Consider the following 27,811-nt stretch of genomic DNA (forward strand, 5'->3'; position numbering starts at 1 on the left):
TTTAATAAAATTAATTATTTTTATTGCTTCTTCAAGGATATTCTTTTTTCCTTTTTTTTTTGAATTGGGGTATGGCTGTTTTACAATGTTGTGTTAGTTTCTACTGTACAGTGGAGTTCCCTGTGCTATACAGCAGGTTCTCATTAGTTATCTATTATACATATTAGTGTATATGTGTCAATCCCGATCTCCCAATTCATCCCACCCTCCCAAGAATATTCTTAAGTAAAACTTTTTTTTTTTTTGCGGTACGTGGGCCTCTCACTGTTGTGGCCTCTCCCGTTGCGGAGCACAGGCTCCAGATGCGCAGGCTCAGCGGCCATGGCTCACGGGCCTAGCTGCTCCGCAGCATGTGGGATCTTCCCAGACCGGGGCACGAACTCATGTCCCCTGCATCGGCAGGCGGACTCTCAACCACTGCACCACCAAGGAAGCCCAGTAAAACTTTTTTTTACTGTGAGCCCATGGAGGTGAAGAATACTTTGACTACTGCTATAATTTGGTGCCCCTTCCATAAGGTTTCTTTTTTTTTAAGGATTTTATTTATTTATTTTTTTGGCTGTCTCGGGTCTTAGTTGCAGCACACAGGATCTTCGTTGAGGCATCGGGGATCTTTTGTTGTGGTGAGCGGGCTCTTCATAGCGTCATGCGGGCTTCTCTCTAGTTGTGGTGTGCAGGTTTTCTCTTTTCTAGTTGTGGCACGCAGGCTCCAGGGTGTGTGGGCTCTGTAGTTGTGGAGCCCAGCTTCAGAGCATGTGGGCTCTGTAGTTTGCAGCACTCAGGCTCTCTAGTTGAGGCACATGAGCTCAGTAGTTGTGGCACACGGGCTTAGTTGCCTGGTGGAATGTGGGATTTTAGTTCCCTGACTAGGGATTGACCCTGTGTCCCCTGCATTGCAAGGTGGATTCTTTACCACTGGACCACCAGGGAAGTCCCTGCCATAGGGTTTTTAAAATTATTTATTTATTCATTCATTCATTCATTTTTATTGGAGTATAGCTGCTTTACAATGTTGTGTTAGTTTCTGCTATACAACGATGTGAATCAGCTATATGTATTACATATATCCCCTCCCTCTCACCCCCTCTTCAATCCCACCCATCTAGGTCATCATAGAGCACAGAGTTGATTTCTATATCTTTTAAGGGAAAAGCACCTTTCTGACCGCTTGGCCTCCAAATATGGTTTTTGATTGGCTCATCCTAAAATCAGAATTTATTAGGTGTCTTCAGAACACATACATGCTGGGCATCCCAGCCTTTTTGGAGAAAATGGCCACTCCTGGGATAGGATGCTTTCACTTACCCAGCAGTGTGAAGGTCTTCTGAGTCTCTATCATGTTGGCTCTGTCATTCACGCCCTCAATGATGGTACTGCCCCCCATTCTCGTATAATTAAATTCTTCTGCACTCCCTGAAATCAAAAGTAAGGCTGTGATATCTGTGACACAGAAATTTGAACATACATGTACATCAGAAGCGAGAAGAAAAGTTCACACTTAATGTGCTATCTTAAGCACTTTACAAATGTCTTTCCACTTATTCCTTAGAATTCTACGTTGCTGACTCAGAAGCTGAGGCTCAGAAAAGTGAAATGGCCTGCTCTTGGACCCACAGCTGACCGCAGGGCAAGAATTAAAACACCGGCCTGACTCCAGAGCGCATGGTTTTTGTTCCCACACCTAATAATTTTATACAGCATTACTGAGGTTTACTGAACGTACGATTAACTGTAGAAAACTTGATAAGTTTTGATAAACATATACCATTATAAAAACATCACTATGGTCAAGATAATAACCATATATGCATCTAATATTTGAATAGTAGGGAAGCCTTCAGAAAGCTCTTCCATGTTCGCTCTTCACATTGTATTTGGCAGACAAGGCATGGATATTATCATTATACGAAATCTGAAGAAACTTAGATTCTACAAGTGCAAGTAAGTTCTCCAGGATTAGGGAGTGTGCATTCAACTCCGAGACATTAGACAATTCTGTCTACCAACATGGCACAAACGACCAAGACAGGAGAGCCGAGATACCACCGGAGTTGGGCCATTTGCACGAACCGACAAATAGCTCATTAATTATGGTTATGATTAATAATGATTTTGAGTCATCAAGGAAATTCAAATTATGATAGAGGTACTCTGTCTCAGAAGACACGGAAATATGTCATAGCTGTTAGAAAAATGACCATCCAAGAAGTTCAGATAAAAAGAAAAGTTTGGGGACTTAGATCAGTAAGTCCCAGTGGTCAGAAGGCCTTCTTCAGGTAGTTCTAGCTGGATGGACCACAATCACTCTGGAATTTTGAGAAGAACCCTGGAGTTGAAGGGGTCCCCTATTCCTGGACTCACTTTGCCCCTAACTAATCTATCTCCTTAGTTAAATGCATCAAGTCCACCCCTGGAACCCAAGGATCTTATGTTTTTGGACAGAATACTTTTTTTTTTTAAAGTGACGATATTATAAGAAGATGAAATTAACCTAGAATTTAAATTCCTACGTAAAAAAGAGACTCTTCCACACACCATGCATTACGTACCCAATTTAAGATGTTTAAATTCCGACTGCTGTGCAGATGCACAAAGTTGATAGAAAATGTGGTAATTTCGCTCATTTTCTGACTGTAAAATAAAGAAAAGCCCTGAAATTACACAAGCCCTTTACAAATGAAAATGTGAGGTTTTCAACAAGAGGGTCTTAGATGGCTAATCTGGATTGACAGTTCTGCTCTCATGGACACGGACATCTACGTGTGTTTTTGCTGTGACCCAACTTCTTGCCTCCACTGGCTCACAGAGGGAGAACTGGTGGCCCAAGATCACCTTCCAAATAACCACCACAGAGAAAATGTTATTAAACGAAACGTTCTACGAAATGGAAATAATGTAGTTAGTACCAGGTGAAATTTTAAAGAAGCTCCCTGCAATACAAGGTTTACTGTTACTTTCTTTCTGGGCCAAAATGATGAGAATTTTCTCCATTTTATGGACAGAAGCCTTTTTCTTAAACCCCGCCTCTCTAGATCTGATCCCATTCCCTTCCTGATACACAAGCCAGTCTAACAGCTTTGGCTATTTCAAGTAGTCTTTGTGTTCTAGAAAGATAAAGTTGATTTTTAAATGCTAAGGACTTACGTGCCTAAAACTGAAAGTCATAAACTTTTCCCTCAACCATATAATTCCACTAATACTGCACCTACTCATCAATTTTCATTTTTAAGAAATAGAAAAATAAATAACCCAAACTGCAAATGAAATATAGGAAAACTGTATTCTTCAAGTCACAGAACAATGTAGGTTTTCTAATGAATATATGAATGTGAACCATACTACAAAAGTTGGGGAAAAGGAAATTTAATATTTTTATCCTTACTTGAAAGACAACTCTGGATTTCTCCAGCAGGTAAGTTCTCATGTTGGCTCCTATAATTTGATTTCTCTCATCAAAACTGATTTCTGTGTATTTCCCAAACCGACTGCTGTTGTCATTGCGGGTGGTCTTGGCATTTCCAACAGCCTACAAAACATAGTAACAACATTAAAAAAAACCTTTGCATCAATATTATTGGAGCAGTTACAGTAAAATCAGTCCTGTATGCTGGGGAAAAGTCTGATTATAGAGGGAGGCCGGGAGGCAGGGGCTCGCAGGGAATAAGACACATCCTTAGGTCTCCTCAGTCTCGCCTCAAGGCTCTCCTCAGTCTTACTGGTAGACACTGAGCGGGATCAGAAAACACACGGGTTCTGATGTTTCAAGACCTTAGGTTCCTTTTTTACTATCTGTGTGATGCTAGAAAAGTTATTTCATCTTTCCAAGTCTCAATTTCTCTAGCTGTAATATGGGGAAGTATGCATCTTACAGAGTTGGGAGAATTAAATGAGATAATATACAGTGCCTCAACTCATCTATGCCTAAAATATTAGAGATGCTCAATTCAAAGTCTACATCCTTCATCCAACCTTTATTTCTGTCCTTATCCCTTACCACTTCCCTACTCGAACTTTCTACTCAACCAAAAAACTGCCTTCTTCTATCCCTCCCACACTGAGCATGATTTTTTCCTTTTACTTCTGCTACTGAATTCTGTCTCTCCTCTTGCCCACCCTGCTCTCCCTTCCTGGGCACCTTCCATCTGGAAGTACCCTTCCTATGCACACACGTCGCATTCCTGTCCAGGCCATCATGCTTTTGGACAACATGTATTTACTGGCAGGCGAAGGTAAACCAAAGTAGACATGGTCCTGCCTTCATGGAGCTTACAACAGCGGGTGAGACCAACCCTAAACAAATAACCACACGATATCATCCACTGGGCATTTAACAGGGTAGTGCTTCCTGACAACCTTTTTACTGCCATCTTGGATCATGATTTATCTTTCTATTCGAATTTAAAATATGTTATGTTAGAGGAGTCTTAAAACTTGGGGATTGGACCTTATTTTCATTACTTCCTGTATTATTTCGGCACAGTGGCTTAAACAAAATAGGTGGTCTGATAAATACTCATGGAGGATTCTGATTCAAGAAAACAGGGAGAAAGGGTCTAGGAATCTAACGTTCTTAATTATTTGCTATGCTTCCAAATAAATCCAAATCAATCCCCTTCCCAATTTGCAAGGCAGCCAGAGTTGGCCTCTGGGCCCTCTCGTGAGCTGTCAGATGCCCCTTCTTCCTTGAGGGTTGTCTCCTTACCCCTGGGTGCTATCGTTGGTTGGCCTTGCCCACATATCTGAGCCAGTCAGTGGTGTGCTGATGAATCACCCTCGGGGAGGGGAGGAGGAACAGCCTGGATATGTGACATTTGCCAATTTGCAAGGTGTAAATACTTCCACCATGACTGATTTCAAACTACCAAAGGTTTAACAATAACTTGCAAAAGAATTCCTGAATGTTTAACAATCAGCTCATGAAAGTTGGTGCTGGTTTGGCTGGAGAACACCACTGGTCTTGGTGCACCAGTTGTCTCTGTGGTTGAGGCAATTTCCCCTGGGATATAAACGTAAACAGGGGACTCCTGAAATCCTGATGGTGGAATTTCTAGCCCAGCATGTAGAGGAGAGAGGCCTTGGAAGCAGCAATCTATGCCCCAATCTCCTTCAAATCCCACCGGAGAACAGACTTCCTTGCTCCCTCCCTGCCCTCACTTTGGTTTTTAAAGGAAGGGAACTCAAGTTAGCAAAGACAACATACAGGCATACCTTGAAGATATGGTGGGTTTAGTTCCAGACCACCGCAATAGAGCAAATGTCACAATAAAGCAAGTCACACGAATTTTCTGGTTTCCCAGTGCATACAAAAGTTATGTTTACACTATACTATGGTCTATTGAGAGTGAAACAGCATTATATCTAAAAAAAAAACAATGTACACACCTTAATTTTAAATATTTTATTGCTAAAAAATGCTAACCACCATCTGACCCTTCAGCAAGTCAGAATCTTTTTGCTGGTGGAGGGTTTGAAATACTGCGAGAGTTACCAAAACGTGACACAAAGACAAAAGTGAGCAAATGCTGTTGGAAAAATGCACTGATAGACTAGTTAAAAAAGAAAAGAAAAAAAGCAATATCTGCAAAGCGAGGTATGCCTGTATACACGAACCAGCCCACTTCTCCATACACGCCTCTGCCTCTGTCCCCACTCCCCACCCCCACCAGGTACACACCTCAGTTATGGGGTTCGACGCCAGAACCTTGTCTTCCACGCGAGCATTAGTGCTGGACTTGCTGACAGTGGCGAAGTACCTCATGGCATAGCGAGCAGATACTGTCTTTCCAGCACCCGACTCCCCGCTTACAATTATTGACTGATTTTTATTATTTCTAAAGCAAATAAATAAAAGGATTTTTAAAAATATTCATTTCTTCCTATTAGGCAATATATACTCATCAAGAAAAATGCAGATAAGCCCGAAGAAGGGACTTTGTTTTATCACTTGAAAGTAACTGTTTTTAACATACCAGTGAATTTCCTTCTAGTCTTTTTCTCTGTGATTCTGCTGAACACACAGCTTTGTTTCGTGTTGTGTCCCCTGTGCTGAGAGTCCCCAAGAGCAATCCCAGATCAGTGATCCACTAGCAGGACTCACAGGACTCAGCACACATTCGCACTCATGGCTAAGATTTATTACACCAGAAGGATACAAAGCAAATCAGCAATGGGAAAAGGCATACAGGGCCAAGTCCAGAGGAGGCCAGGTGTAAACTTCCAAGAGTCCTCTCCCAGTGGAGTCACACAGGATGCACTTACTTCCTCCAGCAATGAATTACGACAACACACGGGAAACACTGTCTACCAGGGAAGCTCAACAGAGACTCAGTGTCCAGAGTTTTTACTGGGGGCCGGTCACATAGGCATCCTCTGCTATCACACACCAAAATTCCAGATGCCCAGAAGGAAAGCAGATATTCAGCAGGACCACATTGTTCACACAAACAGTTTAGGTGCAGTGAGCCACTCTTAGCAATTAGGAAATGCTGAGAACCTTCCTGAAATCCAAGTTCCCAGAGGTTTGCCACAGGTCAAACCTGCAAGCAGGTTTCTAAAGATAGCAGTCTCAAGCCTATGTCAACTCCTTTCTGTATATCCCCACTTAAATATAAAAACATTTTAAAGACATCATTTGGAGAGCAATTACTTGAAATGTGCTTGGGAACACGTGTGCTCCATAAGCCAACATGCTCTGTTACACAACTTAGAGATCTTAAAAAATGCATTAAACTTTTTGTGTCATTAGATCATGATGGCAGAACCTTATTATAGTTGCTGTCCTAGCACCACTTATGTGCCAGGTGCTTGGTGAAAACTTTACCGGGATTCTCATTTAAGCCTCACAAAAATCCTATGCCACATACTGTGTATCCATTTTACAGATGAGTAGAACAGTGACTCAGCGAGGCACAGAACACACAACCGCCCTGTGAACACAGGAGAGGACCTTAGAGAGACAGCTCCTGGCCTCAGTGAGGAAGCTAAGATGCTCAGGAGGTGAACGACACTCCCAGCGCCCCTCAGCTGCATGGAGTGGGACTGGGGTTACTAAAGCTGGGCTCTCCGGACTCCTAGTCTAGCATCAGCAAGTCCAGTAAGAACCTGCCTTAGGTTCGGTTCTGCTATTACAGTTAGACAGACCTCCAGAGGAAACTGGCTCTTCAAGCTTGAACCTGGCTCAGTCCTGCAGCTCTAACGAGCTCATGCTACTGACACCCAGGAGCAGTCCTGGCCTGTCAGGCTCTGAGCCACACAGACTCTAATCTTGCAGATGCGCTGGAGACCTGCAGGGGCCAGGGTAAATCCCAGAACCACGGGTGTTTTCGCACTGGAAAGAACCTTGCTGTGGCAGAAGCCAAGGTAACTGGCAAATTTTTTTGGAACCTCCAGGATCTTTCATTTTCTGGTACCATCGGGCTTGGCTGCCCTCTACTCATGAGCCTCCACACTACCCGCAGGGCTTAGGAAAGGGGGGAGACTTTTACATCATTCGTCACAGCACCAGAGTAGGGACGGCAGGTTCGGGTCCAGCTGGTGTCCTCTGAGCCTGGCTCGGCTCCCAGCCTCTGATGTGTTTACAAAAGAGAGGGAGTCACACACTCTGCTGTGGGCTGACAGGTGCATTGAGGCATGGAGGGCACCTGCTGAGACTGAGGACGTGGGGTTCGGGTGTCCCAGGTTACTGGCTTTTAATCAGTAATTCTCTACCCAACATTCATCCTCCCCTGCTTCTTAGGGACTAGGCCCCAATTCTTAGTGGACATGTTGCTGCGTATATGAAAGACTACATATCCCAGCCTCCCCTGTGGCTAGGCATGGTCATGTGAGTAGGACCTGACCAATGAACTATGAGGAGAAGTGCTCTGTGGGGGCTTCTGGGAGGGCTCCTTAACCAGGAGGGGCACACCCTTCCCCTGGGACACTCTGTAGCCTAGAAAAGACAGAAAGAAGGCTGAGTACTTGCTTGGCCCTGAGGCCAAGGATCCCGCTCCAAGGATTGGGAAGCTGGAAGGCACTGATCCTTGATGACTTGGTAGAGGTGGTGTGCTAGCCCTGGACTGCCCATCAGACTTCTCTGCAGGAGAGAATCATGCATTTCTACTTTGTATAAGCCACCATTATTTTTTCCTGGTTATCAGCAGTAGAGCTTGGAATGGGTGCTCTCTGAGCATCTAGCTCACAGATGAGGATCCTGAAGCTGAGGGAGATCAGGGCTGTGCCCAGGGTTATGAAGTAAATGTAGCAGACCCAGGTCCTGTGTCTCAGGTTTTATCTGTGAAATAAGGGCATGATGGCGGTTCAACAGACTTCACAGAGGTGTTCTAAGACTCAGAGGAGACCACTGTCTGTGAAAGTTCTTTTGCAAACTGTAAGAATCTACAAAGATCCTTTTACAGATCAGGATGTTGAAGCCAAAATAGGATAGTTACGGGGAAAAGAAATTACACGTGGAGTCTAGAAATCTGAGCACAAATCCCAGCTCTGCCTTTCTCTTGCTGGGTGACCTTGGGTGGATGGCTTCGCATCTCAGTCGTCTGACTACTGCTCAGGCATCCTCATCACACGCTCTTGTGAGGGCACTCAAGATGATGTGTGAGAGTGTGTGCACAGTGCCTGGTCCACAGGAGGCTTTTCATAAAAGCCTCCTTGTTTGCTAGCAAAACAATAACTTCACAGGCCATACAAAAAACAAGTGGCAAAATCAGAATAAAACCCCCAATCTCCTACAGCTAAAACCTGTGCTCATCTATCATTAGAGTCTGCTGCCACTGATGGGTAAAAATGCTTAAGCATCTCACAGTGAAGAATAAATCAATTTTCTTCCAACCAAACACACTGCAAGAAAAGCATCGGCTATTCCCAGATTGGTAGGACTGACCTGACTACCTAGAAGGGGCAAAACCAGGAAACTTGGTTTAGACAGTTATATAGCAAACAGTCATTTGCTGCTTGGTACAGTCAGTCTGCTCTACCAAGCCCCCCACCGGTCTGACTGATGGTCACTTTTAATGAGACCCGGCCAGATGTCTCCCTTCCACTGCGAAGGCCCAGCAAGCACTGGGAGAGCAAGAGGAAGCCCTGCCTGGCAGGGGGGCTACCTGGCCATCTGCTTGTATGCCTCTTCTGCCACAGCAAATATGTGCGGGTCCATATCGCCCATGTTCTGCCCGCTGTAGGCGTGGATGATGGCATCTCCATATATCGGCAGCTGCTTGTAAGGATTCATGGCCACCAGGATGATTCCTGAGGAAAGATGTCAGACGCAGTGATGGGATTCTTAGTGTCACCTCTTTCTCCAAGTTCTTTTGAGAAACCGCAGCTCTGTCACTTATTAAATCTCCTGTGTGACTTTGGGCAGGTCACTTAATGCTCCGAATCTCAGTTCCCTGCCGAGGTCACCTACATTTCTAGGCTACTCTGAAGGTTAGATGAGATGACAGATGGCAATGCCCTAAAACTGAGAGGCTCTTACAATTCTCAGTGTAAACATAATGATAATATCACTGCCCAAAATAAGTAATAAACTTATCATATCCAATGAGAAACTCACACACAAGCTTTAACCACATATATTTTTCTTGGTAGTCCAATCTTAGTTTTTGTTGAAGACTCTCCCCACCTAGATACTTCGTTTTCTAACAAACTCTAAGATCAGATGTGTTTACCTTTTAGATAGAAACCTGGGCAAATTTTTAGGTGTGATTACACGTTTTGACAGAGTCAACATTTCTAATATAAACATAATATAAAACATAATCAGGATGCTCTAGACAACGAGCATTAAGTTTCAGTGTCATTCCTGCGCTCCTAGAATTGCTCTCCTTACCACTGTAGGTGTAAATGAGTTTGGATTCTGCAAAGCGGATTCTGAGATTGTGGAGCACAGCGGGCTCGTGGAGATAGCTGAGGGCCGTGAGGTCATTCTCACCCACGAGGATGTCAGGATTCCGAAGTGGAGGCAGAGATTCTGGATCAACGGAATAATCCAGCTCCTGTGGACAAAGATGAAATTAAAGTTCTGGAAGTAAAAGTATTTTGGTGTTTCTGCTGAATCACTGTCCTCTTTCCTAACTACCCCACTTTGGAGTGACCCCTGACACTCTAAAAAAACAAATTTATGTATAGCAACAAGAAAATAATCTTCGTGGCTGACTTTTGGGAGCCAGGTGATCAAGGTATTGGCTGTGTGCCCTAGGGTGTGTCACTCACCTTCTCTGGCCCTCCCTTCTCTCATCTGTAAAAAGCCTGGCTGGACCAGATCAGGGGTCCTCAGAGCTACAGAGGCCTCAATGAGGCGTGGCAGGGAAGTTACATGGTCAGGGACCTGGGCATCCCATCCCAATGCTACCACAGGGGCTCTACTTGCATGTGGTTTAGCTGCTGGTGCCATGAAAGTTTTCATTTGGAAACAGGATTCTGTTGCTCAAATGACTCAATGATCTAAGGTCCCTTGAAGCTCTAAGGTTGCCGAATCTCTGTTGGAAGTTGACTTTCGTGGTGGTGAGAAGTGTCTAAAGGAGCCTGCGTGGGATGATGGTCTCTCTGTGAGAGGGCCCCCTATACAGGTGACTCCTGTCTGCAGCCACCTGTGTTCCCAAGGGCTGCAGGGCTGCGTATTTCTATGATTCTCAGCCCTGGGCTGAGTAACTGGCCCAGGATGGCCTGTCATCTGCTAGATTTCACCAATGTATATTCCGAAAGTAGCTGCCTGAGCAGAATGAAGGCAAGGTCAGCATGCCTTGCGGGCCTTGCAGATGTCAGAGCATTAAGGGACCTTATTACCACCTGTTCTACCTTCCTTCACTTTCACTTCACAGCTTGGGGAAGTGACTTGAGCAAGGACACCCAGCAGGCTTGTTTCCCTTCCACCGCCCAAGCTGCCTTCCTTTCCATACCTGGTCCTGGACCAGCTGCACAAAGTGACCCAGCTGTCCCTTATCAAGAGCCCACTCTGCAGGCCCTGTGCCAAGGACTCAGCACTGGTTTTTCATCTGATCCTCAAACCTGCTTTCTAAGGAGGGCATGACATCCCTAAATGAGAGCTAAGGAGACAGGTTCAGAGAAGTTAAGCTCCTTGTTGAAGGTCACACAGTTCATATGGGTCTGGCTGACTCTGAAGCCTGCGTCACGATGCCTGGTCAACACTGACAGGGGTTTGGTTTGTTAGCTGGTTGGACTGTTTTCCATAAGGAGAGCAGCTCAGGGCAATCCGGGACAACTGGGCATGGATCCTCACAGCAGCTGCCTGCTCATTATCAATGCAATTATATTTATGAACCTGCCCCAAGCAGGATATTTTTAACCTACACACTTTCGAGAAGAAGATAAAGTGCTGCTCATACATAATTTATACTTACCCTGAGTTTTTCGGGGTTTTTTTTGCGGCACGCGGGCCTCTCACTGCCGCGGCCTCTCCCGCTGCGGAGCACAGGCTCCAGACACACAGGCTCAGCGGCCATGGCTCACGGGCGCAGCCGCTCCGCGGCATGTGGGATCTTCCCAGATCGGGGCACGAACCCGCGTCCCCTGCATTGGCACGTGGACTCTCAACCACTGCGCCACCAGGGAAGCCCTCCATTATGTTTTAAATCAACAACCTCCTTTTCCAGTTCAGCCATTTTGTGTGTGTGTGTGTGTGTGTGTGTGTGTGTGTCTTATGTGTGTAAGAAACAGAAGGAGAGAGAGAGAAAGACAAATAGAACAGACAGTCTTCGGGGGAGGGGAGAAAATATGAATGTGAAGAACATGAGATCGACAGCTGGAAACAGAGGTGATATTTTCTTACGTAAAGCAGGCTTTGTCCTTCATGGTATAGATAAAGGGTTAAGTTAAAAAGCAACAGATGAATGGATAAAGAAGATGTGGCACATATATACAATGGAATATTACTCAGCCATAAAAAGAAACGAGATTGAGTTATTTGTAGTGAGGTGGATGGACCCAGACTCTGTCATACAGAGTGAAGTAAGTCAGAAAGAGAAAAACAAATACCATATGTTAACACATATATATGGAACCTAAAAAAGAAAAAAGTTTATTAAGAACCTAGGGGCAGGACAGGAATAAAGATGCAGATGGAGAGAATGGACTTGAGGACACGGGGAGGGGGAAGGGTAAGCTGGGACGAAGTGAGAGAGTGGCATGGACATATATACACTACCAAATGTAAAATAGTGAGAAGAAGCCACATAGCACAGGGAGATCAGCTCGGTGCTCTGTGACCACCTAGAGGGGTGGGATAGGGAGGGTGGGAGGGAGCCGCAAGAGGGAGGGGATATGGGGATATATGCATATGTACAGCTGATTCACTTTGTTATACAACAGAAACTAACACACCATTGTAAAGCAATTATACTCCAATAAAGATGTTAAAAAAAAAAAAAAAGGCAGCCTGGCCACCTGCCATCTTACCTGCCTCTCCCCCTCCTCCTCTGAGCAGCTCATTCAGGGCCAGGAATGTCGCCTCCAGAAGCCCTGCTCATATTACTAAAGCAGCAAACTGCCACTGCAGCTGCTGCCCTGAGATTTTTCTCCCCAAAGCCATCTGGTCCCTAATCAGAACCTTGACTGCACTGGAGATACTCAACAAATGCCCCCAAGGAGTTTATGATGGGAAGGGAAAGGCTAAATGGAAATAGCAGCTCCTCTGCCTCCCCCCTTGCATTTACACACGCCCCCAGGGATTATCTCATCTGATCTTCAGCCGCCCTGTGATATGCTGTTACTAACTCCATCTGACATGTGAGGAAGCCGAGGGGCTCACTGTCACAGACTTAGTGGGATCTGAACCCAGATAGTCTGCCACAGCCTGGGAAGGATTTGAACTCAGATAGTCTGATTCTAGAGGATGTGCTCTTAACTGCTATGTTTATCTCCCTTCCCAGGATCTGAGGAGATGACTCCAAATCCAGGACAGTCTGATTGGCAGTAATATGTCCTGTCTCTGCAGAGACCATTTCCATGCCTTGGAAATTCCAGCATTTTCATATTCATGTGAAATTCCCAGGACTAACTCTGACATCCAGATGGATCATGAATCCTTTGTCCAATTCTGCATCCAGATACTTGATTCTAAAAACCTAAGGTCAGCCTAGCTATGGATCCAGTGGGATGTCATTACAGCTATGGGGGGAAAGGACGACTCATCATGGAAACTTAAAGCGGAGATAAAATCTGTAGAAACTGGTCATCGAAAGCCATGACCAGCCTTTGAGAGGAACTCTTCACGAGCACGCTCTACCATGGGGACAACTGCCCAACCTCCTGGTCATTCTTTGCCTCTCCCTTGCCACACCGGCACCACAGAGCTTCCTCATAATGTCCTACCCAGCTGGGCTTCCTGTCCCCTTGTCCCATCTCCCATCACTCCTCCAACTGCCCTGTTACACTCCCTCCTGGAGGTCCCAATTCTTACCTCTTTCTATTCATCCTTAGACTGACTCTCCATTCTCCCACACCTCCCTCTCCCTTCCTGTTTTTTTTTTTTTTTTTTTTTTCAGTACACGGGCCTCTCACCGTTACGGTCTCTCCCGTTGCGGAGCACAGGCTCCGGACGCGCAGGCTCAGCGGCCATGGCTCACGGGCCCAGCCACTCCGCGGCATGTGGGATCTTCCCGGCCCAGGGCATGAACCCGCGTTCCCTGCATTGGCAGGCGGACTCTCAACCACTGCGCCACCAGGGAAGACCTCCCTTCCTGTTTTCTATCTCCCTTCTTCTATATCTCTTCCTCTTCCCATCTTGATGTTTTTCTCTACCAGTTTATGTCTTGGGCTCAAACTACTTCCTCTCCAAGTTTCTCATCTTCACCCAGTCTCTGTGCTGAGACCCATAAAACCAAAATGGTAATCATTTTTCAGCATTCTCCCAACATTGCTGAATCCCCAGAAAGGCAGCACAGAGCACAGATCTGTCCACTGCATCTCATTCCAGAGAGAGGCCCAGCTGATGCAGGGCACTTTATGTCTTCATTAGGGTAGTGGGGGGCGGAGGCAGGGAGGTGGGGAGGGGTACAAACACACGGGTGGATCCACAGCACCAGCTGGCCATGTTAGGTGCCCCCTCACATGCCCTCTGCCGAAGGTGCTCCCCTCCCACACACACCCTACAGTTTCTCCTTTATACATCATGGTAGTTATGATCGAGGACCCTCACCGTTCCATCCTCCAGCAGGAGACGCAGGACTTTGGCACCAACTCTATAGTCCTTTGCTATTTCGGCAGACTTCCAAACTTCTTCAGGATCAGGAATCCAAACCCTGTTGTACTGACCAACAGAATAAGAAAGGCTTAATTTCAGCACTTTAAAAGCAAAACACAAATCGTTAGATGATTAGACTCAGGGAGATTTCTTTCTGTCCACGAACGTCAGTAAATTCATTAGGAATACTTTTACCTAATTTTTGCTTGTGAGGTAATCATTAGTGTATCTGCAATGCACCAGGCCTAGCTGCTTCATTTCACAGGTAATAGAATTCCCAAAGCCTCTTAAATACATATTGAAAAAGGAAAGCCTGGGAGTGGAAAGGAAATCTGTGAGTCTCTTAATGGGAAGATCTGAGCACTGTCTACAAGAGCTGGAGCAGAGGGATGTGGTTCACCACTGATGAACTATGGGGCTCTGGGCCAGACACTTAACTTCTTGTGCTCATTTTTCTCATCTATAAAATGGGCACAACAATACCTACTCAATACTTTAAGGTTTGCTGGGAGGTTACATTGGACTGAGTAGCTGACAGCACTTTGCAAAATACTGTGGAAGTAGTGTTACAGCAGTGTTATCACGGTCTTATCACACTGGTCAGCAGCCAACGATTCCCACCGTGGGGAATGTGGGAGTCCCGAGCTCAATGTCCCACCTGGCTCAGGGCTGATGTGCAAGTCCTTAAGCAGAACTACATTGCTATGCACTGAATTATCCCCTCAAAATTCATATGTTGAAGCCCTAACCCCCAATGTGAATACATTTGGAGATAAGGTCTTTAAGAGGCAATTAAGGTTAAGTGAGGTCATAAGGCCCCGATCCGATAAGATTAGTGTCCTTGTAAGAAGAGATACCAGGGAGCTTGCATGCACACTCTCTCTTCACCTGCATGCACAGAAGAAAGGCCATGGGAGTTCAGTGAGAAAACAGCTGTCCGCACCCAAGGGGAGAAGCCCTCACCAGACCAACCCTGCCAACACCTTGATCTTGGACTGCCCAGCCTCCAGAACTGTGAGAACATAAACGTCTGTTGTTTAAGCACCCAGGTGGTATGTTGTTATGGCAGCTCAAGCCGACCAAGACACACATCTAATATTCACACTCACACACTGGGAAGGGGGCAGGCTCACTCTCCAGAAGTCACCAGTGGCACCTGAATGCAGCTTGAGATAAACACAAAGTGACTGCCACGTCTCTATACTGCAGCTGTCACAGGGCCCCGTGAGCCATTCTTCTCTCTCCTGCATGCATGCTGCAGCATCATGCACTGACCACTCTTGCTTTCACCCAACCCCACATTTCATATTCTCCTGTGGTTATCTATTTGTTTGTTTGTTCATTCACTCTTTCGTTCATTCATTCACCCATTCATTCATCCCATCCATCCAACACCTGGGCACCTCCTGGGACTTTCCTGGTGACGCAATGTTTAAGAATCCACCTGCCAGTGCAGGGGACGTGGGTTCGAGCTCTGGTCTGGGAAGATTCCCACATGCCGAGGAGCAACTAAGCCCATGTGCCACAACCAGACTCAGGGAGAGTCTTTGTTGCACTGCAACAAAGAGTAGCCCCTGCTCGCTGCAACTAGAGAAAGCCCGTCCACGGCGACGAAGACCCAACGCAGCCAATAAATAAATAAATATAAATAAATAAACCTAAAAAATTAAAACAAAAAACACCTGGGCATCTCTTATGTATGCGTCTGGCACAGTGGTGGATTACCAAGAAAGAAAGGCATCTCCTCTTAATCATCATGGTCTTCCTACTAACTCAGCCAATCTTTAACCTGGAGCTGCATGTGCATGATGTGTATATTTGCAACTCTCTGCTCACATATCGGTGGTTTCTATCAATGGGGGCACCCCTACAGGATACCCTGATGTCCTGGGACATAACCAGGCCAAAAGGAACAAGAATTGGGAAGCACTCACATGGAGACATGAAGTAGCACCCAGGAAAGCTCCTGAATCCAAAGGCTTAATAGCTCGGGATCCCAGATCTAGATGAAGCCTAAGAAGCCATGCAGCATCTAACCCTCATTTCCCAGAGAAAACTGGCCTCGGGGACTCCAAGTCCTCCAAGAGCAGAGCTGACATGAGCACCCAGTTCAGGCTGGTGCCTACAGTGGCATCTCCTTTCCACCTCCTTACATTCACAGGCCAAAGGAATATTGGTCCTCTGGCATTGTCCCTCAATGGGACAAATGGACCTTCTGAAGGTAATTGTCGAGTGTGTAAACTTTTGTAGCAGGGAATGTTTGTGCCTTTAGGAGAGAATGCTGCACTTATTTATTTTATTTATTTAGGCTGCGTTGGGTCTTCGCACGGGCTTTCTCTATTCGCAGCAAGCAGGGGCTACTCTTCATTGCAGCGTGCAGGCTTCTCATTGAGGTGGCTTCTCTTGTTGTGGCACACGGGCATAGTTGCTCCACAGCACGTGGGATCTTCCCGGCCCAGGGCTTGAACCCGTGTCCCCTGCATTGGCAGGTGGATTCTTAACCACTGCGCCACCAGGGAAGCCCAAGAACGCTGCATTTTGCCTAAGTGCCTGCCATCCTTCTGAGTACAGTTCCTGGGCACTGAATTGGCACCAGGCATCATCCTGGAATCTGGGGATAGTCACAAACAAGACACTGCCCTTTGTGAATATCTGCTGCTTAACAGCTCAGAGGGCAAACATCATGACCAAATGACGACCCGGATATGAGCCAGCTGAACACGTGGCTTGTGGACTGCTGGGGCCTTTCCACTGTGAGGAAATCTTCCCTTGGGTTGAGAGATCGCACCTTTAGGAGTTTTCAGTTACAAAAAAATTCTGGGCAATAATTATGACATTTTACTTTTCTTCTTTATAGTTTTATGTACTTTCTATAATTTGCATATTTTACTTTTATAATCAGAATATGCCATCTTTAAAGGCAAATATCAAAATATATGTTCACAAAAAGACTTGTACATGAACGTTCATAGTAACTTTCTTCATAATGGCTAAAAACTAGAAACAGACTCTATGTCCACTAATATGAGAGTAAATTAAGAAAACATAAAACTGTAGTATACTCATACAATGGAATACTACTTACCAATAAGAAGAATCAACTACTGATACAAGCAAGAACATGAATGAATCTCCAAAGGCTGAGTTAAAGAAGCTGTACACAAACGAGTACATTCTGTATGAGTCCTTTAAATGAAGTACTAGAACAGGTAAAACAAATACAACGTGGGGAAAAGAATCAGAACAGTAGCTGCCTCTGGGGGTAGGAGGGTCTGGGGAGGGAATCTTGTGGGGCGATGGCAACATTCTATACCTTGAAGGGGTCTGGCTTACATAGGTGTTAAGCCCTTTTCCAAACCTCAGAGAACGCACACTTAAGATCTGTACCTTTCATTGTCTGGAAATTTTACAAAAAGAACTAAACAACAATGGAACTCTTAACAATACGCATACTACTATTTAGGAGGACATGTGTTGATGTATGCGATTACCCTAAAACGCTTCAAAAAATAAGATGGACTGAGGACTGAAGTATAAAAAGATGGATAGACATGGGATATAACAAATATGGTAAAATATTCATGCTAGAATCTAGGTGGTGGGACAGATACTCACCGTAGAATTTTTTCAACTTTTTTGTATACTTTAAATATTCATAATAAGATGTTGAAGGAAATAAAGAATAAGTATAAAACAAAGTTTGGGGTGTCAGGACTAGACTAGGACAAAGTTGGTTGAGGAGCACATTTATTAAACTACTAGTTAATATAAGCTGCCTCACTTATCGAACAAAAAATATATGTATATCATTGGTTGAATATCAATCGACTCCCTAAGTTATTTGGGTTTGCTTTAATTCTTGACAGCTAGCTAAGAGCAGAAGTTTGCTGAAATGTGGCACGGGATGAGTGATACTTGTGAGAGACAGAGGGAGGGAAAGGGAAAGAGAGAGAAAATGGAAGAATGACCTGGCGGGCAATGACACACTCAGAGACACGCGCCCATGCAAATAGGTGGAGAGAAGCCTCACAAGCACACAGACACACACACCCAAACTCCACACACACTTGTTGCCATGGACTACTATTTTCCATGTCAGGTCTGCTCCTGAAAGTATTTATTGCGAACCTCATAAAGCTGAAATCATTAATACTTTTTTATAGGATAATATTTTTATGATAATTGGGAATATCTCATTTATCAAGAATTGGCCACTACAGAATTTTATAGCTGAAAGGGTCCCAGGAGATTGTCTACTCCAAGCTGTCAAAGTTCTTTTCAAAGCTTGCTTCAAATGAAATGGTGGTAGCCCACCATGTTCTGCAGCTGAGGTCTCTCAGGCCCTTCCATGGAAACCTGAGGCTCTGAGAAGTGATGAGTCACTAAGCTAACCCAAGGCCTTTGTTTTCCTGATCCCCAAACTCAAGCCCAGAGAGGTCAATAACTCACCAAATACCACACAGAGAATCTCAAAGGCCAGGACTCCACGTAACCAGAGCTTGGGACTCCTTCTTTGAACCACTTGTTAATTAAATGAGTCTGGCTCTGAAAATAATCCTGAACACTCAACTGCAGCCATCTACTTGAGAGCGCACAGGCTGGTCTGTTTCAGCTAAAAGTAGCCTTAAATGCATTAGGACGTATGGAACCAAAAGTCTGCTTCTCTTCCGGCGTGAACACAAATGGCTTCCTCAGCCCCGGATTCTCCAGGCTGCGCACACCCCGGCAGGCCTGATGCCTCTGCCGGCAAGGCTGTCGGCCATTTAGGGCCCCGCAGCTGAGACCCAGCCTGGTAAGTAAACATGCCCAAGTTTACCTGGTTCCACCTCAGTTACACCCATTCGGTCCCTCCCTTCCGCCTCACATTCCTCAACCCACAAGGCAATGCTTCAAACCGGAGAGAGAGCTAACTGCAGTGTCTGGACAAACGACATGAGGTCATAGGACCTCCCCAGGGTGGCTCCTTCCTTGGGGCAGGAGCCTCCTGACTCAGGTCACTTGTCAAGCCCTCCGGGGGCTGCCTGCAGCAGGGCCAGGAGAGCAGCGAGGCCTGCCACCCACGCCTGTCCTGGGAATCTTCCCCTGTGGAGGGAGATCAGGGTGCATCCACGTCCGGGAAGGCTCCGGAATGAGGCAAAGGCTTCAAGAGGAAGGGCCACGTCCTCAGGAACAGGCCAAACCCACCCACCCCACATGCTCAAATACAACCAGAGTGGCATCTTCTCATGTCTCCCGCCTATTTGAGGGGTCTACCGGCAACAGCCACAGAAATGGCTTGGAGACTTTACATGGCGTATGGGATGACAGGGGTTTTCTCCTAGCCACTCTCTGGACTGGAAGGGGGTCTCCACGTTCTCCGTCAGCCAGGCCAGGGCAGCGACACCACGCTCCCTCTCTTCTCTTCACTCGTTCCTCCAGGCCTTCGCAGCTCCCCAGCCTCCTCCCGTGTCTCCCTAGATCCCTCCCGGCCTCTCCTCATGACGGGCTGTTTCTGGAGAGTTTCACCCATTCCCGCAGCTCCCACGACTGCCCTGGCACCTGTGCACCACTGAGGCCTCCAGCCCAGATCTCTCAGTGGGTCTAGACCACATTTCCAACTGTCTCCCAGACGTCAGCCCCTAAATGTCCTCTGACAGTCACAAATCCCAAGCTTGAGTGATCATTATGCCTGCCCCACACACAATCTTCCTCCTCAGTTTCCCTACCCGTCACATCAGAAACCTGGGACAGCGCTGGACACCCTCTCCCTCCTTCCCTGAGCCCCCAACAATCAAATGGTTATCAGGTGCTAGGATGCCTATACGTAAACAGGTCTCACCTGTCTGCCCCATCCACCCGCAATGCCATGGCCATCCATCAGCTCCCCCTGTGCTGCGCCCACCAATCTTCTCTTGATGGGTACCGCAACCTGCGGAGTGCTTCCTCAACCAGGCTGAGTACCGGTTTCCGTGGAGAGACAGATTCCTTTACCCACACCTGAATCAGAATTCCCGTGGGTGGGGCCCAGCAAGATGAAAGTTCCCCCTGATGGATTCTGATGAACATCCAGGCCTGGGAACCACGGTCCTGGCCAGTTTTCCTACTCAGGCCTCACCTTCTTTTCAATCCGTCCTCTGCCTGCTGCCACCCAAACCACCAGCAGTTTCTAGAACATGCCAAGCTCTTCCTGGCTCTCTGCTCTGCACTTCTGTTCCTTCCACCCCCAGTGCCATCCCTCCTCTCCCCATCTGTGAGCAAACTGCTCTGAGCAGTCAAGAGTCAGCTCAGGATTCCCACCTGCGGTACTTTCCCCACCACCCTCCCCGCCCCGAGGCAGGACTGGATGCTTCCTCTTCAGCGCTCTCTGCTCCCTCCCCAGCTTTCAGGTAGCTTCCCATCTCCCCCACTGGCATGTGAGCTTCAAGAGCTTTGTCTTTGTGCCCTGGAACTCAATACAACGATTTCCCCACGGCTAGCACTCCATAAAAACATCTACTGAACAAAAACTCAAATTCCAAGTAGTCTGCACCAATAAACTTGGTATTTTAGTCTTTATGTCCCTTTTTTACTCTTTTGAACTATCCGTATATAATACAATAGAAAAACCTAATTTTCCAGGGTGGTTAATGTCATATAGAAATCTAAAAGCTGCTTAGAATAGCTAAATGGAAAGTTATTAAACTGAGCTTTGACCTTATTTTAGACAGAGGCCCTGGACTGCATTTCTCTTGACCTTGCATATCGGAGTTTCCACAGAATTTCTGTGAAGATGTCTTGTGAGTTCCTCAAGCACAAGGAAGAGAAAGAGATGGGTGAAGGATAATATGACTTGTGAATCTGTGGCTAAAACCTGAGTTCTGGTTAATTAGAAAGGTCTTTAGAGGCATGCTATACAGCTCTACCGCCTCACCCTCCATTCATCACTTTCACCAGTATCTTAGATAAAAAACCAGAACACATGTGTATCAAATATGCAGATAAAATGATCAGCTAAAGATGATCAAGATACAAAAAGGTTTTTTAAAAGCTTCAAAATGGTTTTGACAAGCTGCAGAACATTAAACACTAAACAACAAGACGGAAAATTTAAAAGGAATAAATGTGAAGTCCAATAGTTAGGTACCAAAAATTAACTGTATTACAATAGCATCAATATAAAAAACAACTAACTTTTATTAAGCCTTATGTGTCAGATATTGTGCTAAGGATTTTACACAGGTAATTTAATCCTTACAATGACTGGTAAGACTTAAATCCATTCTACGGGTGTGGAAACTCAAGAGAAATTAAGTAACTTGCTCAATGTCATCCAGTTAGCAGAACCAAGACTAAGCCCCAGCCACCGTGCATGTGCATTCCAGGGGCAGCATGTAGCAGCTCTGCTTAAAACAAACAGAACACTGACTTAATGCTCGCCTGCACTGAGGCCGCTCACAGGAGGCTGCAGCTCCACGAGTTCCACGGTACTCTGGCTGAGCAGACCAGATCTAGAGAATAGTGCCACAAAGATGGGCACAAGGAACTGAAATTCACCCAGAGGGTGGTGGCCTTGATGGTGAAGGGTCTGGAATGATGCTGTAAGAGGAAAAGTTGGTGGTATCATCACTCTCCTCAAGCTCTCAGTCCTGCCCACAGCTCATTCTAAAGAGCTCCATGTCTTTCAACTCCTGCCACCCAGCCTCAGGTCCACCATTACCTTCTGAAGCTATTCCATGCCTGGTGCCTTTCTTAAATCTTCAGATTCCATTCCTCCACCAGTTCCATCCCTTCAGCCTGTGACCATGCCCAGCTGTCCCCTCTCTCCCGCACGGTTCTACTAAAAGAGAAGCAATGCCAAGGACTTCCTGGTGGCCAAATCCCATGACACTTCCTCAGCCTTCATCCTCCTTGACTTCTCTGCAGCTACAGAACTGACTGCTGAATTGTTATTGATACACATGGTCTTCTTACTTTGCATATTTTATATGTTTATGATCACAGAGCAGATGCATTTTTGTGCCGTCATTTTCCACGTAACATAAACATTTTCCCATGTTGTTATGAACTCTTCACAGTAGCATTTTTTATGGCTTTATACTATTCTATTCTTCTATATAATTCACGTAACTCTAGCCCTCTTCCTGGACATTGGGGTTGGTTCCATTTTAGTTATTAGAAGGAATAATCTGATAAATAACCAGATGTCGGAGGAGGCAGCTATGAAATGAATGGACTTTCCAAAAATCCCCTGTGTGTTGGGGGAAAGGTCAGATCCCTTGAAGAGAAGGAAGATGATAAGGTCGTTGAATAAGGTGGTGAGAGTAGGAGGTATCAAGAAGATAGGTTTTAATCCTAGCTCATCGCTTCTATGTAACCTTAGGCAACTTACTTAACCTGAGCCATCTGTAAAAATGGAATAGCAATAACTAACACATGGCATTGTTTATTCAGATTAGATGAAAGACGTTCTGCGGATAAAGTTCACAGAGTTCTGAGGATGGCATCTGGCACATAAGAAGTACTCAATGACTATAAGATAAAAGTAACTATCATCAACATCGTCATCGTCATGACCATAGCTCTTTCTGAAAGCAAAAAAACTCATTCATTCATGCATGCACACATCAAACATTTACTGAGTCTCTACTGCTCCCTGTTCTCTAGAAACCCTTGGTCAATAGGGGAGACAGAGTTAAGGAGCTGTTACAAGTCATCATGAAAAGTGCCTGGATGGAGGGGCTGGCTGCAAAGATTTCTCAGAAGAGGCACTGCTCAACAATGTGACTGACAAGGGGTTAATATCTAAAATACACAAACAGCTCACACAACTCAATATAAAACAAACAACCCAATCAAAAAATGGGCAGAAGACCTCAACAGACATTTCTCCAAAGAAGAAAAACCGATGGCCAATGGGCACATGAAAAGATGCTCGACATTGCTAATGACTAGCAATTAATTAATAATTATTAATTAATTGAGAAATGCAAATCAAAACCATAACGAGGTACCACTTCATACTGACCAGAATGCCCGTCATCTAAAAGTCTACAACTGGGACTTCCCTGGTGGCACAGTGTTTAAGAATCCACCTGCCAATGCAGGGGACATGGGTTCAAGCCCTGGTCCGGGAAGATCCCACATGCTGCGGAGCAACTAAGGCCATACTCCACAACTGCTGAAGCCCACATGCCTAGAGCCCGTGCTCCACAACAAGAGAAGCCACTGCAGTGAGAAGCCCACGCACAACAAGGAAGAGTAGCCCCCTCTCGCCACAACTAGAGAAAGACCGCGTGCAGCAACAAAGACCCAACGCAGCCAAAAATAAATAAATAAACAAATTTATTTATTAAAAGAAAACAGTCTACAGCTAATAGGTGCTGGAGAGGGTGTGGAGGAAAAAACCCTCCTACACTGTTGGTGGGAATGTAAATTGACGCAGCCACTATGGAAAACAGTATGGAGGTTCCTCAGAGCTACCGTATGATCCAGCAATCCCACTCCTGGGCATATATCCAGAAAAGATGAAAACTCTAATTCGAAAAGATACAGGTACCCCAATGTTCATAGCAGCACTAGTTACAATAGCCAAGGCATGGAAAGTGCCCATCAACAAACAAAGAAGATGTGAGATATATATATATATATATCTCACACAAAATGGACTGTGTATATATAGATATAGATATTACTCAGCAGTAAAAAAGAATGAAATATTGCCATTTGCAGCAACATGGATGGACCTAGAGATTATCATAGTAAGAGAAAGACAAATATTATATATCATTTATATGTAGAATATAAAAAATAATACAAATGAATCTATATACAAAACAGAAATAGACTCACATAGTAAACAAACTTATGGTTACAAAGGGGGAAAGGAGCGGAGGAGGGAGAGATAAACTAAGAGTATGGGATTAACAGATACAAACTACTATACATAAGATAGACAAGCAAAAAGGATTTACTGTATAACACAGGGAACTGTATTCAATATCTTGTATTAACCTATCATGGAAAATAATATGAATAACTTTGCTGTATACCTGAAAATAACACAATATTGTAAATCAACTATACTTTGATTAAAAAAATAGGAAAGAAGAAGAGGCACTGCTCACATTGAATCTGAAAGGTGCAGGCACCGGTGAGCAGAACAGACATAGAGTGGTGACACTGCGGGAATGCACTGCAGGATGGCAAGAAGTTGGGCAGAGGGTGAGCCAAGGTAGGAGCTGGCAGGCAGCGGGGGAAGATAGAGAGGCGGGGCCTTGCGGCTGGTCCGTGAGTCTGAAAGTGGCAGGGGCCTCCAGAGGGGCTCAATTAGAGGATGGCCGGACCGGTTTTTCTCAGAGAGATTTCAAACAGTGGCACTGCTTAACAGCAGCAAATGCTCTGAACGTTTCTAAGGCACGCTGCCAAAGAGCTTTTGAAAAGAGGTGGGTCGTTTCACACTTCAACTGGCAGCAACTACTCTCAACACACTTCCTCCGGAGTGTCCCCTTTCTCAGAACCTCTCTTCCTGTGGTTCCCGTGCCAGGCCTCCCGTGTCCCCCTCCCTGTGACGGCTCCATCTGCGGCCCCTCTGCCTCCTTTCCTCCCTGAACAGATGCATCCCCAGTGTCCTGTCTTAGCCCTCTTCTCTCCCTTGATGAGGCCCTCATGCCTGGGCTTCAATCACCACCTATGGGGATAACTCCTGGCCCATCTTCTATACCAACCTCCAACCACCCAGGGCACTCTCCCTTGGAGGCCCCTTCCCCACATCAACCCCCGCAGGTACAAACCTTGCCTCATGACTTCCCTAACGTCTCCTCCTCCTGAAGTCCCTGTGTCAACAGCACCAGCCTGCTTCGATCTTTCAGACTCTAACCTCATGTCAGCCTTGGGTCATCCCTCCTCCTCACACGCCCCAGTGCCGTCTCCCATTCTCACCTACCTCTCCATGCTCTCTGCGAGCTCCTTCCATGCTCCATGTCTAACACTGCAGCCCTAATTTTTTTCCCCATGCACTTAGGATGACCTGAGAATTCAGCTACCTGGCTCCAGCCTCTCTCCCATGGGCACAGCGTCTCATGGTCACCGCTGGCATATCTGACTTACACCACCCTGGATCCTGTCATCCCCATTCAAAATCTTCAACGGAATATAAAGCCCTGACCTAACTCTTTGGCTGCCACGACTCTCCCCGGCTAAGCCCCATCCCCCAGCAGGCTCCTCCATGCCTTCCAGGCCTCAGCAGATTGAATTACTTGACATTTCTCATTTCTCACTCATCAGAAAACTCCCTGAGGCAAGACTAATCATTTACATTCTCTTTTTCTAACCTTCCCCAAGCATAATGTTTTATATATAAAAAGTGCTAAACAAATGTTTTATGGGAGATAATATGCCTGTCTTCAATGCAGGAAGGGAAATTAGTCAGGGGCCAGGCAGGTAACAGCAGTGTAAAGTGGGTGAGTGGGGCAGCGGGCAGATCATAGGGTGGGTCTGGATGTCACACAGGAACTGGCTGCCACACACGGATCCCTGAATGGACAGCCCACCCATCACCCTGCTACAGGGTGACTACTTGCCTCTGAGTGCAGCAATGGGTTTCAGGTTGTTTTAAAACATTATGTGGCTAAGATTGTGCAGGGAAACAGAACACTCCTGTGGGTTCACTGTGGCCAAGGTTCCCCCGTCCCAAACTTTGACTTAGACTAATGGCTAGATCTGCAGACTCGGGAGTGTGGGAGGGAGTGGTAGGGAAGCAAGGGAGAGAGCTTAAGATTTTTGTGTCAGTTTAAGGAAGAACTCTTTAACAAAGAAGTTCCCTAAAACCTAAACAGGTAGCTACACAAATGGGGGAGCTTCCCACCTCTGGAACTGACAAAGTGGAGGCTGATCGACCACTGGGAAGGGAGGTGCCTGGACACAGGTGCTTACTTGGACACAAAGTGGGTAGAGATGGCCATCAAGGCTTCTTCTGGCTCTTTTCAAGAATTTTTTTTTAGCTCCAGTAAGCTGAAGATCTAAGAAGCACTGCTGGATATTTGATGTCTCACATTCTCACTGGTAAAACTATTCTACCACTGCCATTTAGAACTCTAGTTAATAGAGGGGGAAATACTGTTTGGTTAGTTTGTATGTGTACTGTTAACTAATTAAACAAAGTAGAAGAAAAAATGCTTACTTAAACCATTGAAACAAATTATTTACAGCCATGGTTTATATCTACAGCAAAAGTGTCTCTTTATTATAAAGCTAGTGCACTTGTCAGGGGAAGTGGATGAATTCTAGTCTCATCTATCTGAATACTGGGTACCATATATTTCCCCCACTGGGGTACAGGAGTATCTGGCTTTATGGCTATTCGAGTGGATTTTTTCCAACACTTCCACACTTTTTTTTTTTTTTTTTTTTTTTTTTTTTGGGGTACACGGGCCTCTGACTGTTGTGGCCTCTCCCGTTGCGAAGCACAGGCTCCGGCCGCGCAGGCTCAGAGGCCATGGCTCACGGACCCAGCCGCTCCGCGGCATGTGGGATCTTCCCGGACCGGGGCACGAACCCGTGTCCCCTGCATCGGCAGGCGGACTCTCAACCACTGCGCCACCAGGGAAGCCCCACTTTCACACTTTTTATCCAAATAATTAACCAAGCTCATCTCAGAAGGTTCTGGGCACCATGTGGGAATCCTGGCCTTCCCAGCGAAGGGGGGGAGCCCTCGTTTGCGGGAAGAGGAGGTTTCAGAGGAATGCTCTAGAGTGATTCCCGGACTTGGGGTGTACGTGAAAGGTATTTTTATAAGCTGTAAAGCACCTTATAAATGTGAGTAGAGAGCCTGTGACTACAGAGGCAGGATCCCTGGATTCCCAGGAGCCCTCAACTTCTACTACGGGTAAGGCCTGGGCCACACTCCCAAGCACCCGCAGCTTCAGGCACCAGATGAACTTAAGTGCACGTGCAGGTATTTTGAAGACCCGGGAATTCTAGAAAGCATCCTGAATACTGCGGTCCGAGCTTCTGTGCCGAGTTGTTGAAGGGGTAAGATTACAGACTATTCTTCGCCCGTGTCTGAGGTTTCTGAGTTTCCGTGGGCAAGTCTGATTCCCTCTGTGGCGCGGGAGAAGGGACGGACCCGCAACTCCTGGACACCGGGAAGCTCGGGTCTGGCCGGAGAAGCAGCCCCTAGCACTCGGTCTTCCCATCCCGAGGGGAGCCAGGCTCCCGGGGGCGCCATCCCCACCGACAGGGACCCGAGCTCTCGGCGGGGCGGGGGGTACGACGCTCCCCGGACTCCCATTGTCTCCGCGGCCCCTCCCCGCGGCGAGCGCGCCAGGTGCACAGGTGTGGCCCGGGCGCCAGGTACAGTCAGCACTAGCGCCCGGCCGCTTCCCTCCCGCGCTCCTTCCCTTAGGTCGGGCCACCCGGCCTACCTGCGTGTACAGCTCGGCCACCGCCATGGGCGCGAGAGGACAGCTCGAGGGCTGCGGAGGTGCAAGGCTTGGGGGCTGGGCCGGCGGCTCTGTGGCCCCGGGGCAGGTAACCGTCGCCGCGGGTCCCGCAAATCAGCGCTGGGCCATCTTGCGGAAGAAGTTTCCCAGAAGCCGACTAACTTTGCAGAGCGTTGGCGGCCCCGGAGGAGAGAAGTCGCGGATTGGTCATTCCCGG

The 27,811-nt window shown here is 46.4% G+C and overlaps 1 protein-coding gene across 5 annotated transcripts in view; it reads right to left on the reverse strand.

Moving 5' to 3' along the window:
* The window catches only part of MYO5C (myosin VC), a 118,880-nt gene extending 91,069 nt beyond the window's left edge, over positions 1-27,811 (reverse strand). For 3 of the 5 annotated variants that reach the window (XM_073801016.1, XM_073801017.1, XM_019946549.3), the window contains exons 1-8: positions 27,577-27,803; positions 14,153-14,263; positions 9,827-9,992; positions 9,099-9,243; positions 5,675-5,831; positions 3,383-3,526; positions 2,550-2,631; positions 1,306-1,413 (exon numbers count right to left, since the gene is read on the reverse strand). In XM_073801016.1, coding sequence (XP_073657117.1) covers positions 1,306-1,413; positions 2,550-2,631; positions 3,383-3,526; positions 5,675-5,831; positions 9,099-9,243; positions 9,827-9,992; positions 14,153-14,263; positions 27,577-27,603 — 940 coding nt within the window. In that variant the 5' untranslated portion in view covers positions 27,604-27,803. Of the gene's footprint in view, positions 1-1,305; positions 1,414-2,549; positions 2,632-3,382; positions 3,527-5,674; positions 5,832-9,098; positions 9,244-9,826; positions 9,993-14,152; positions 14,264-27,576 lie in introns of all 5 variants that reach the window. The other 2 variants (XR_004525168.2, XM_073801018.1) reach the window with 2 other exon arrangements.

This window comes from Tursiops truncatus, chromosome 2 (genome assembly GCF_011762595.2).
Source record: "Tursiops truncatus isolate mTurTru1 chromosome 2, mTurTru1.mat.Y, whole genome shotgun sequence".
NCBI lineage: Eukaryota > Metazoa > Chordata > Mammalia > Artiodactyla > Delphinidae > Tursiops > Tursiops truncatus.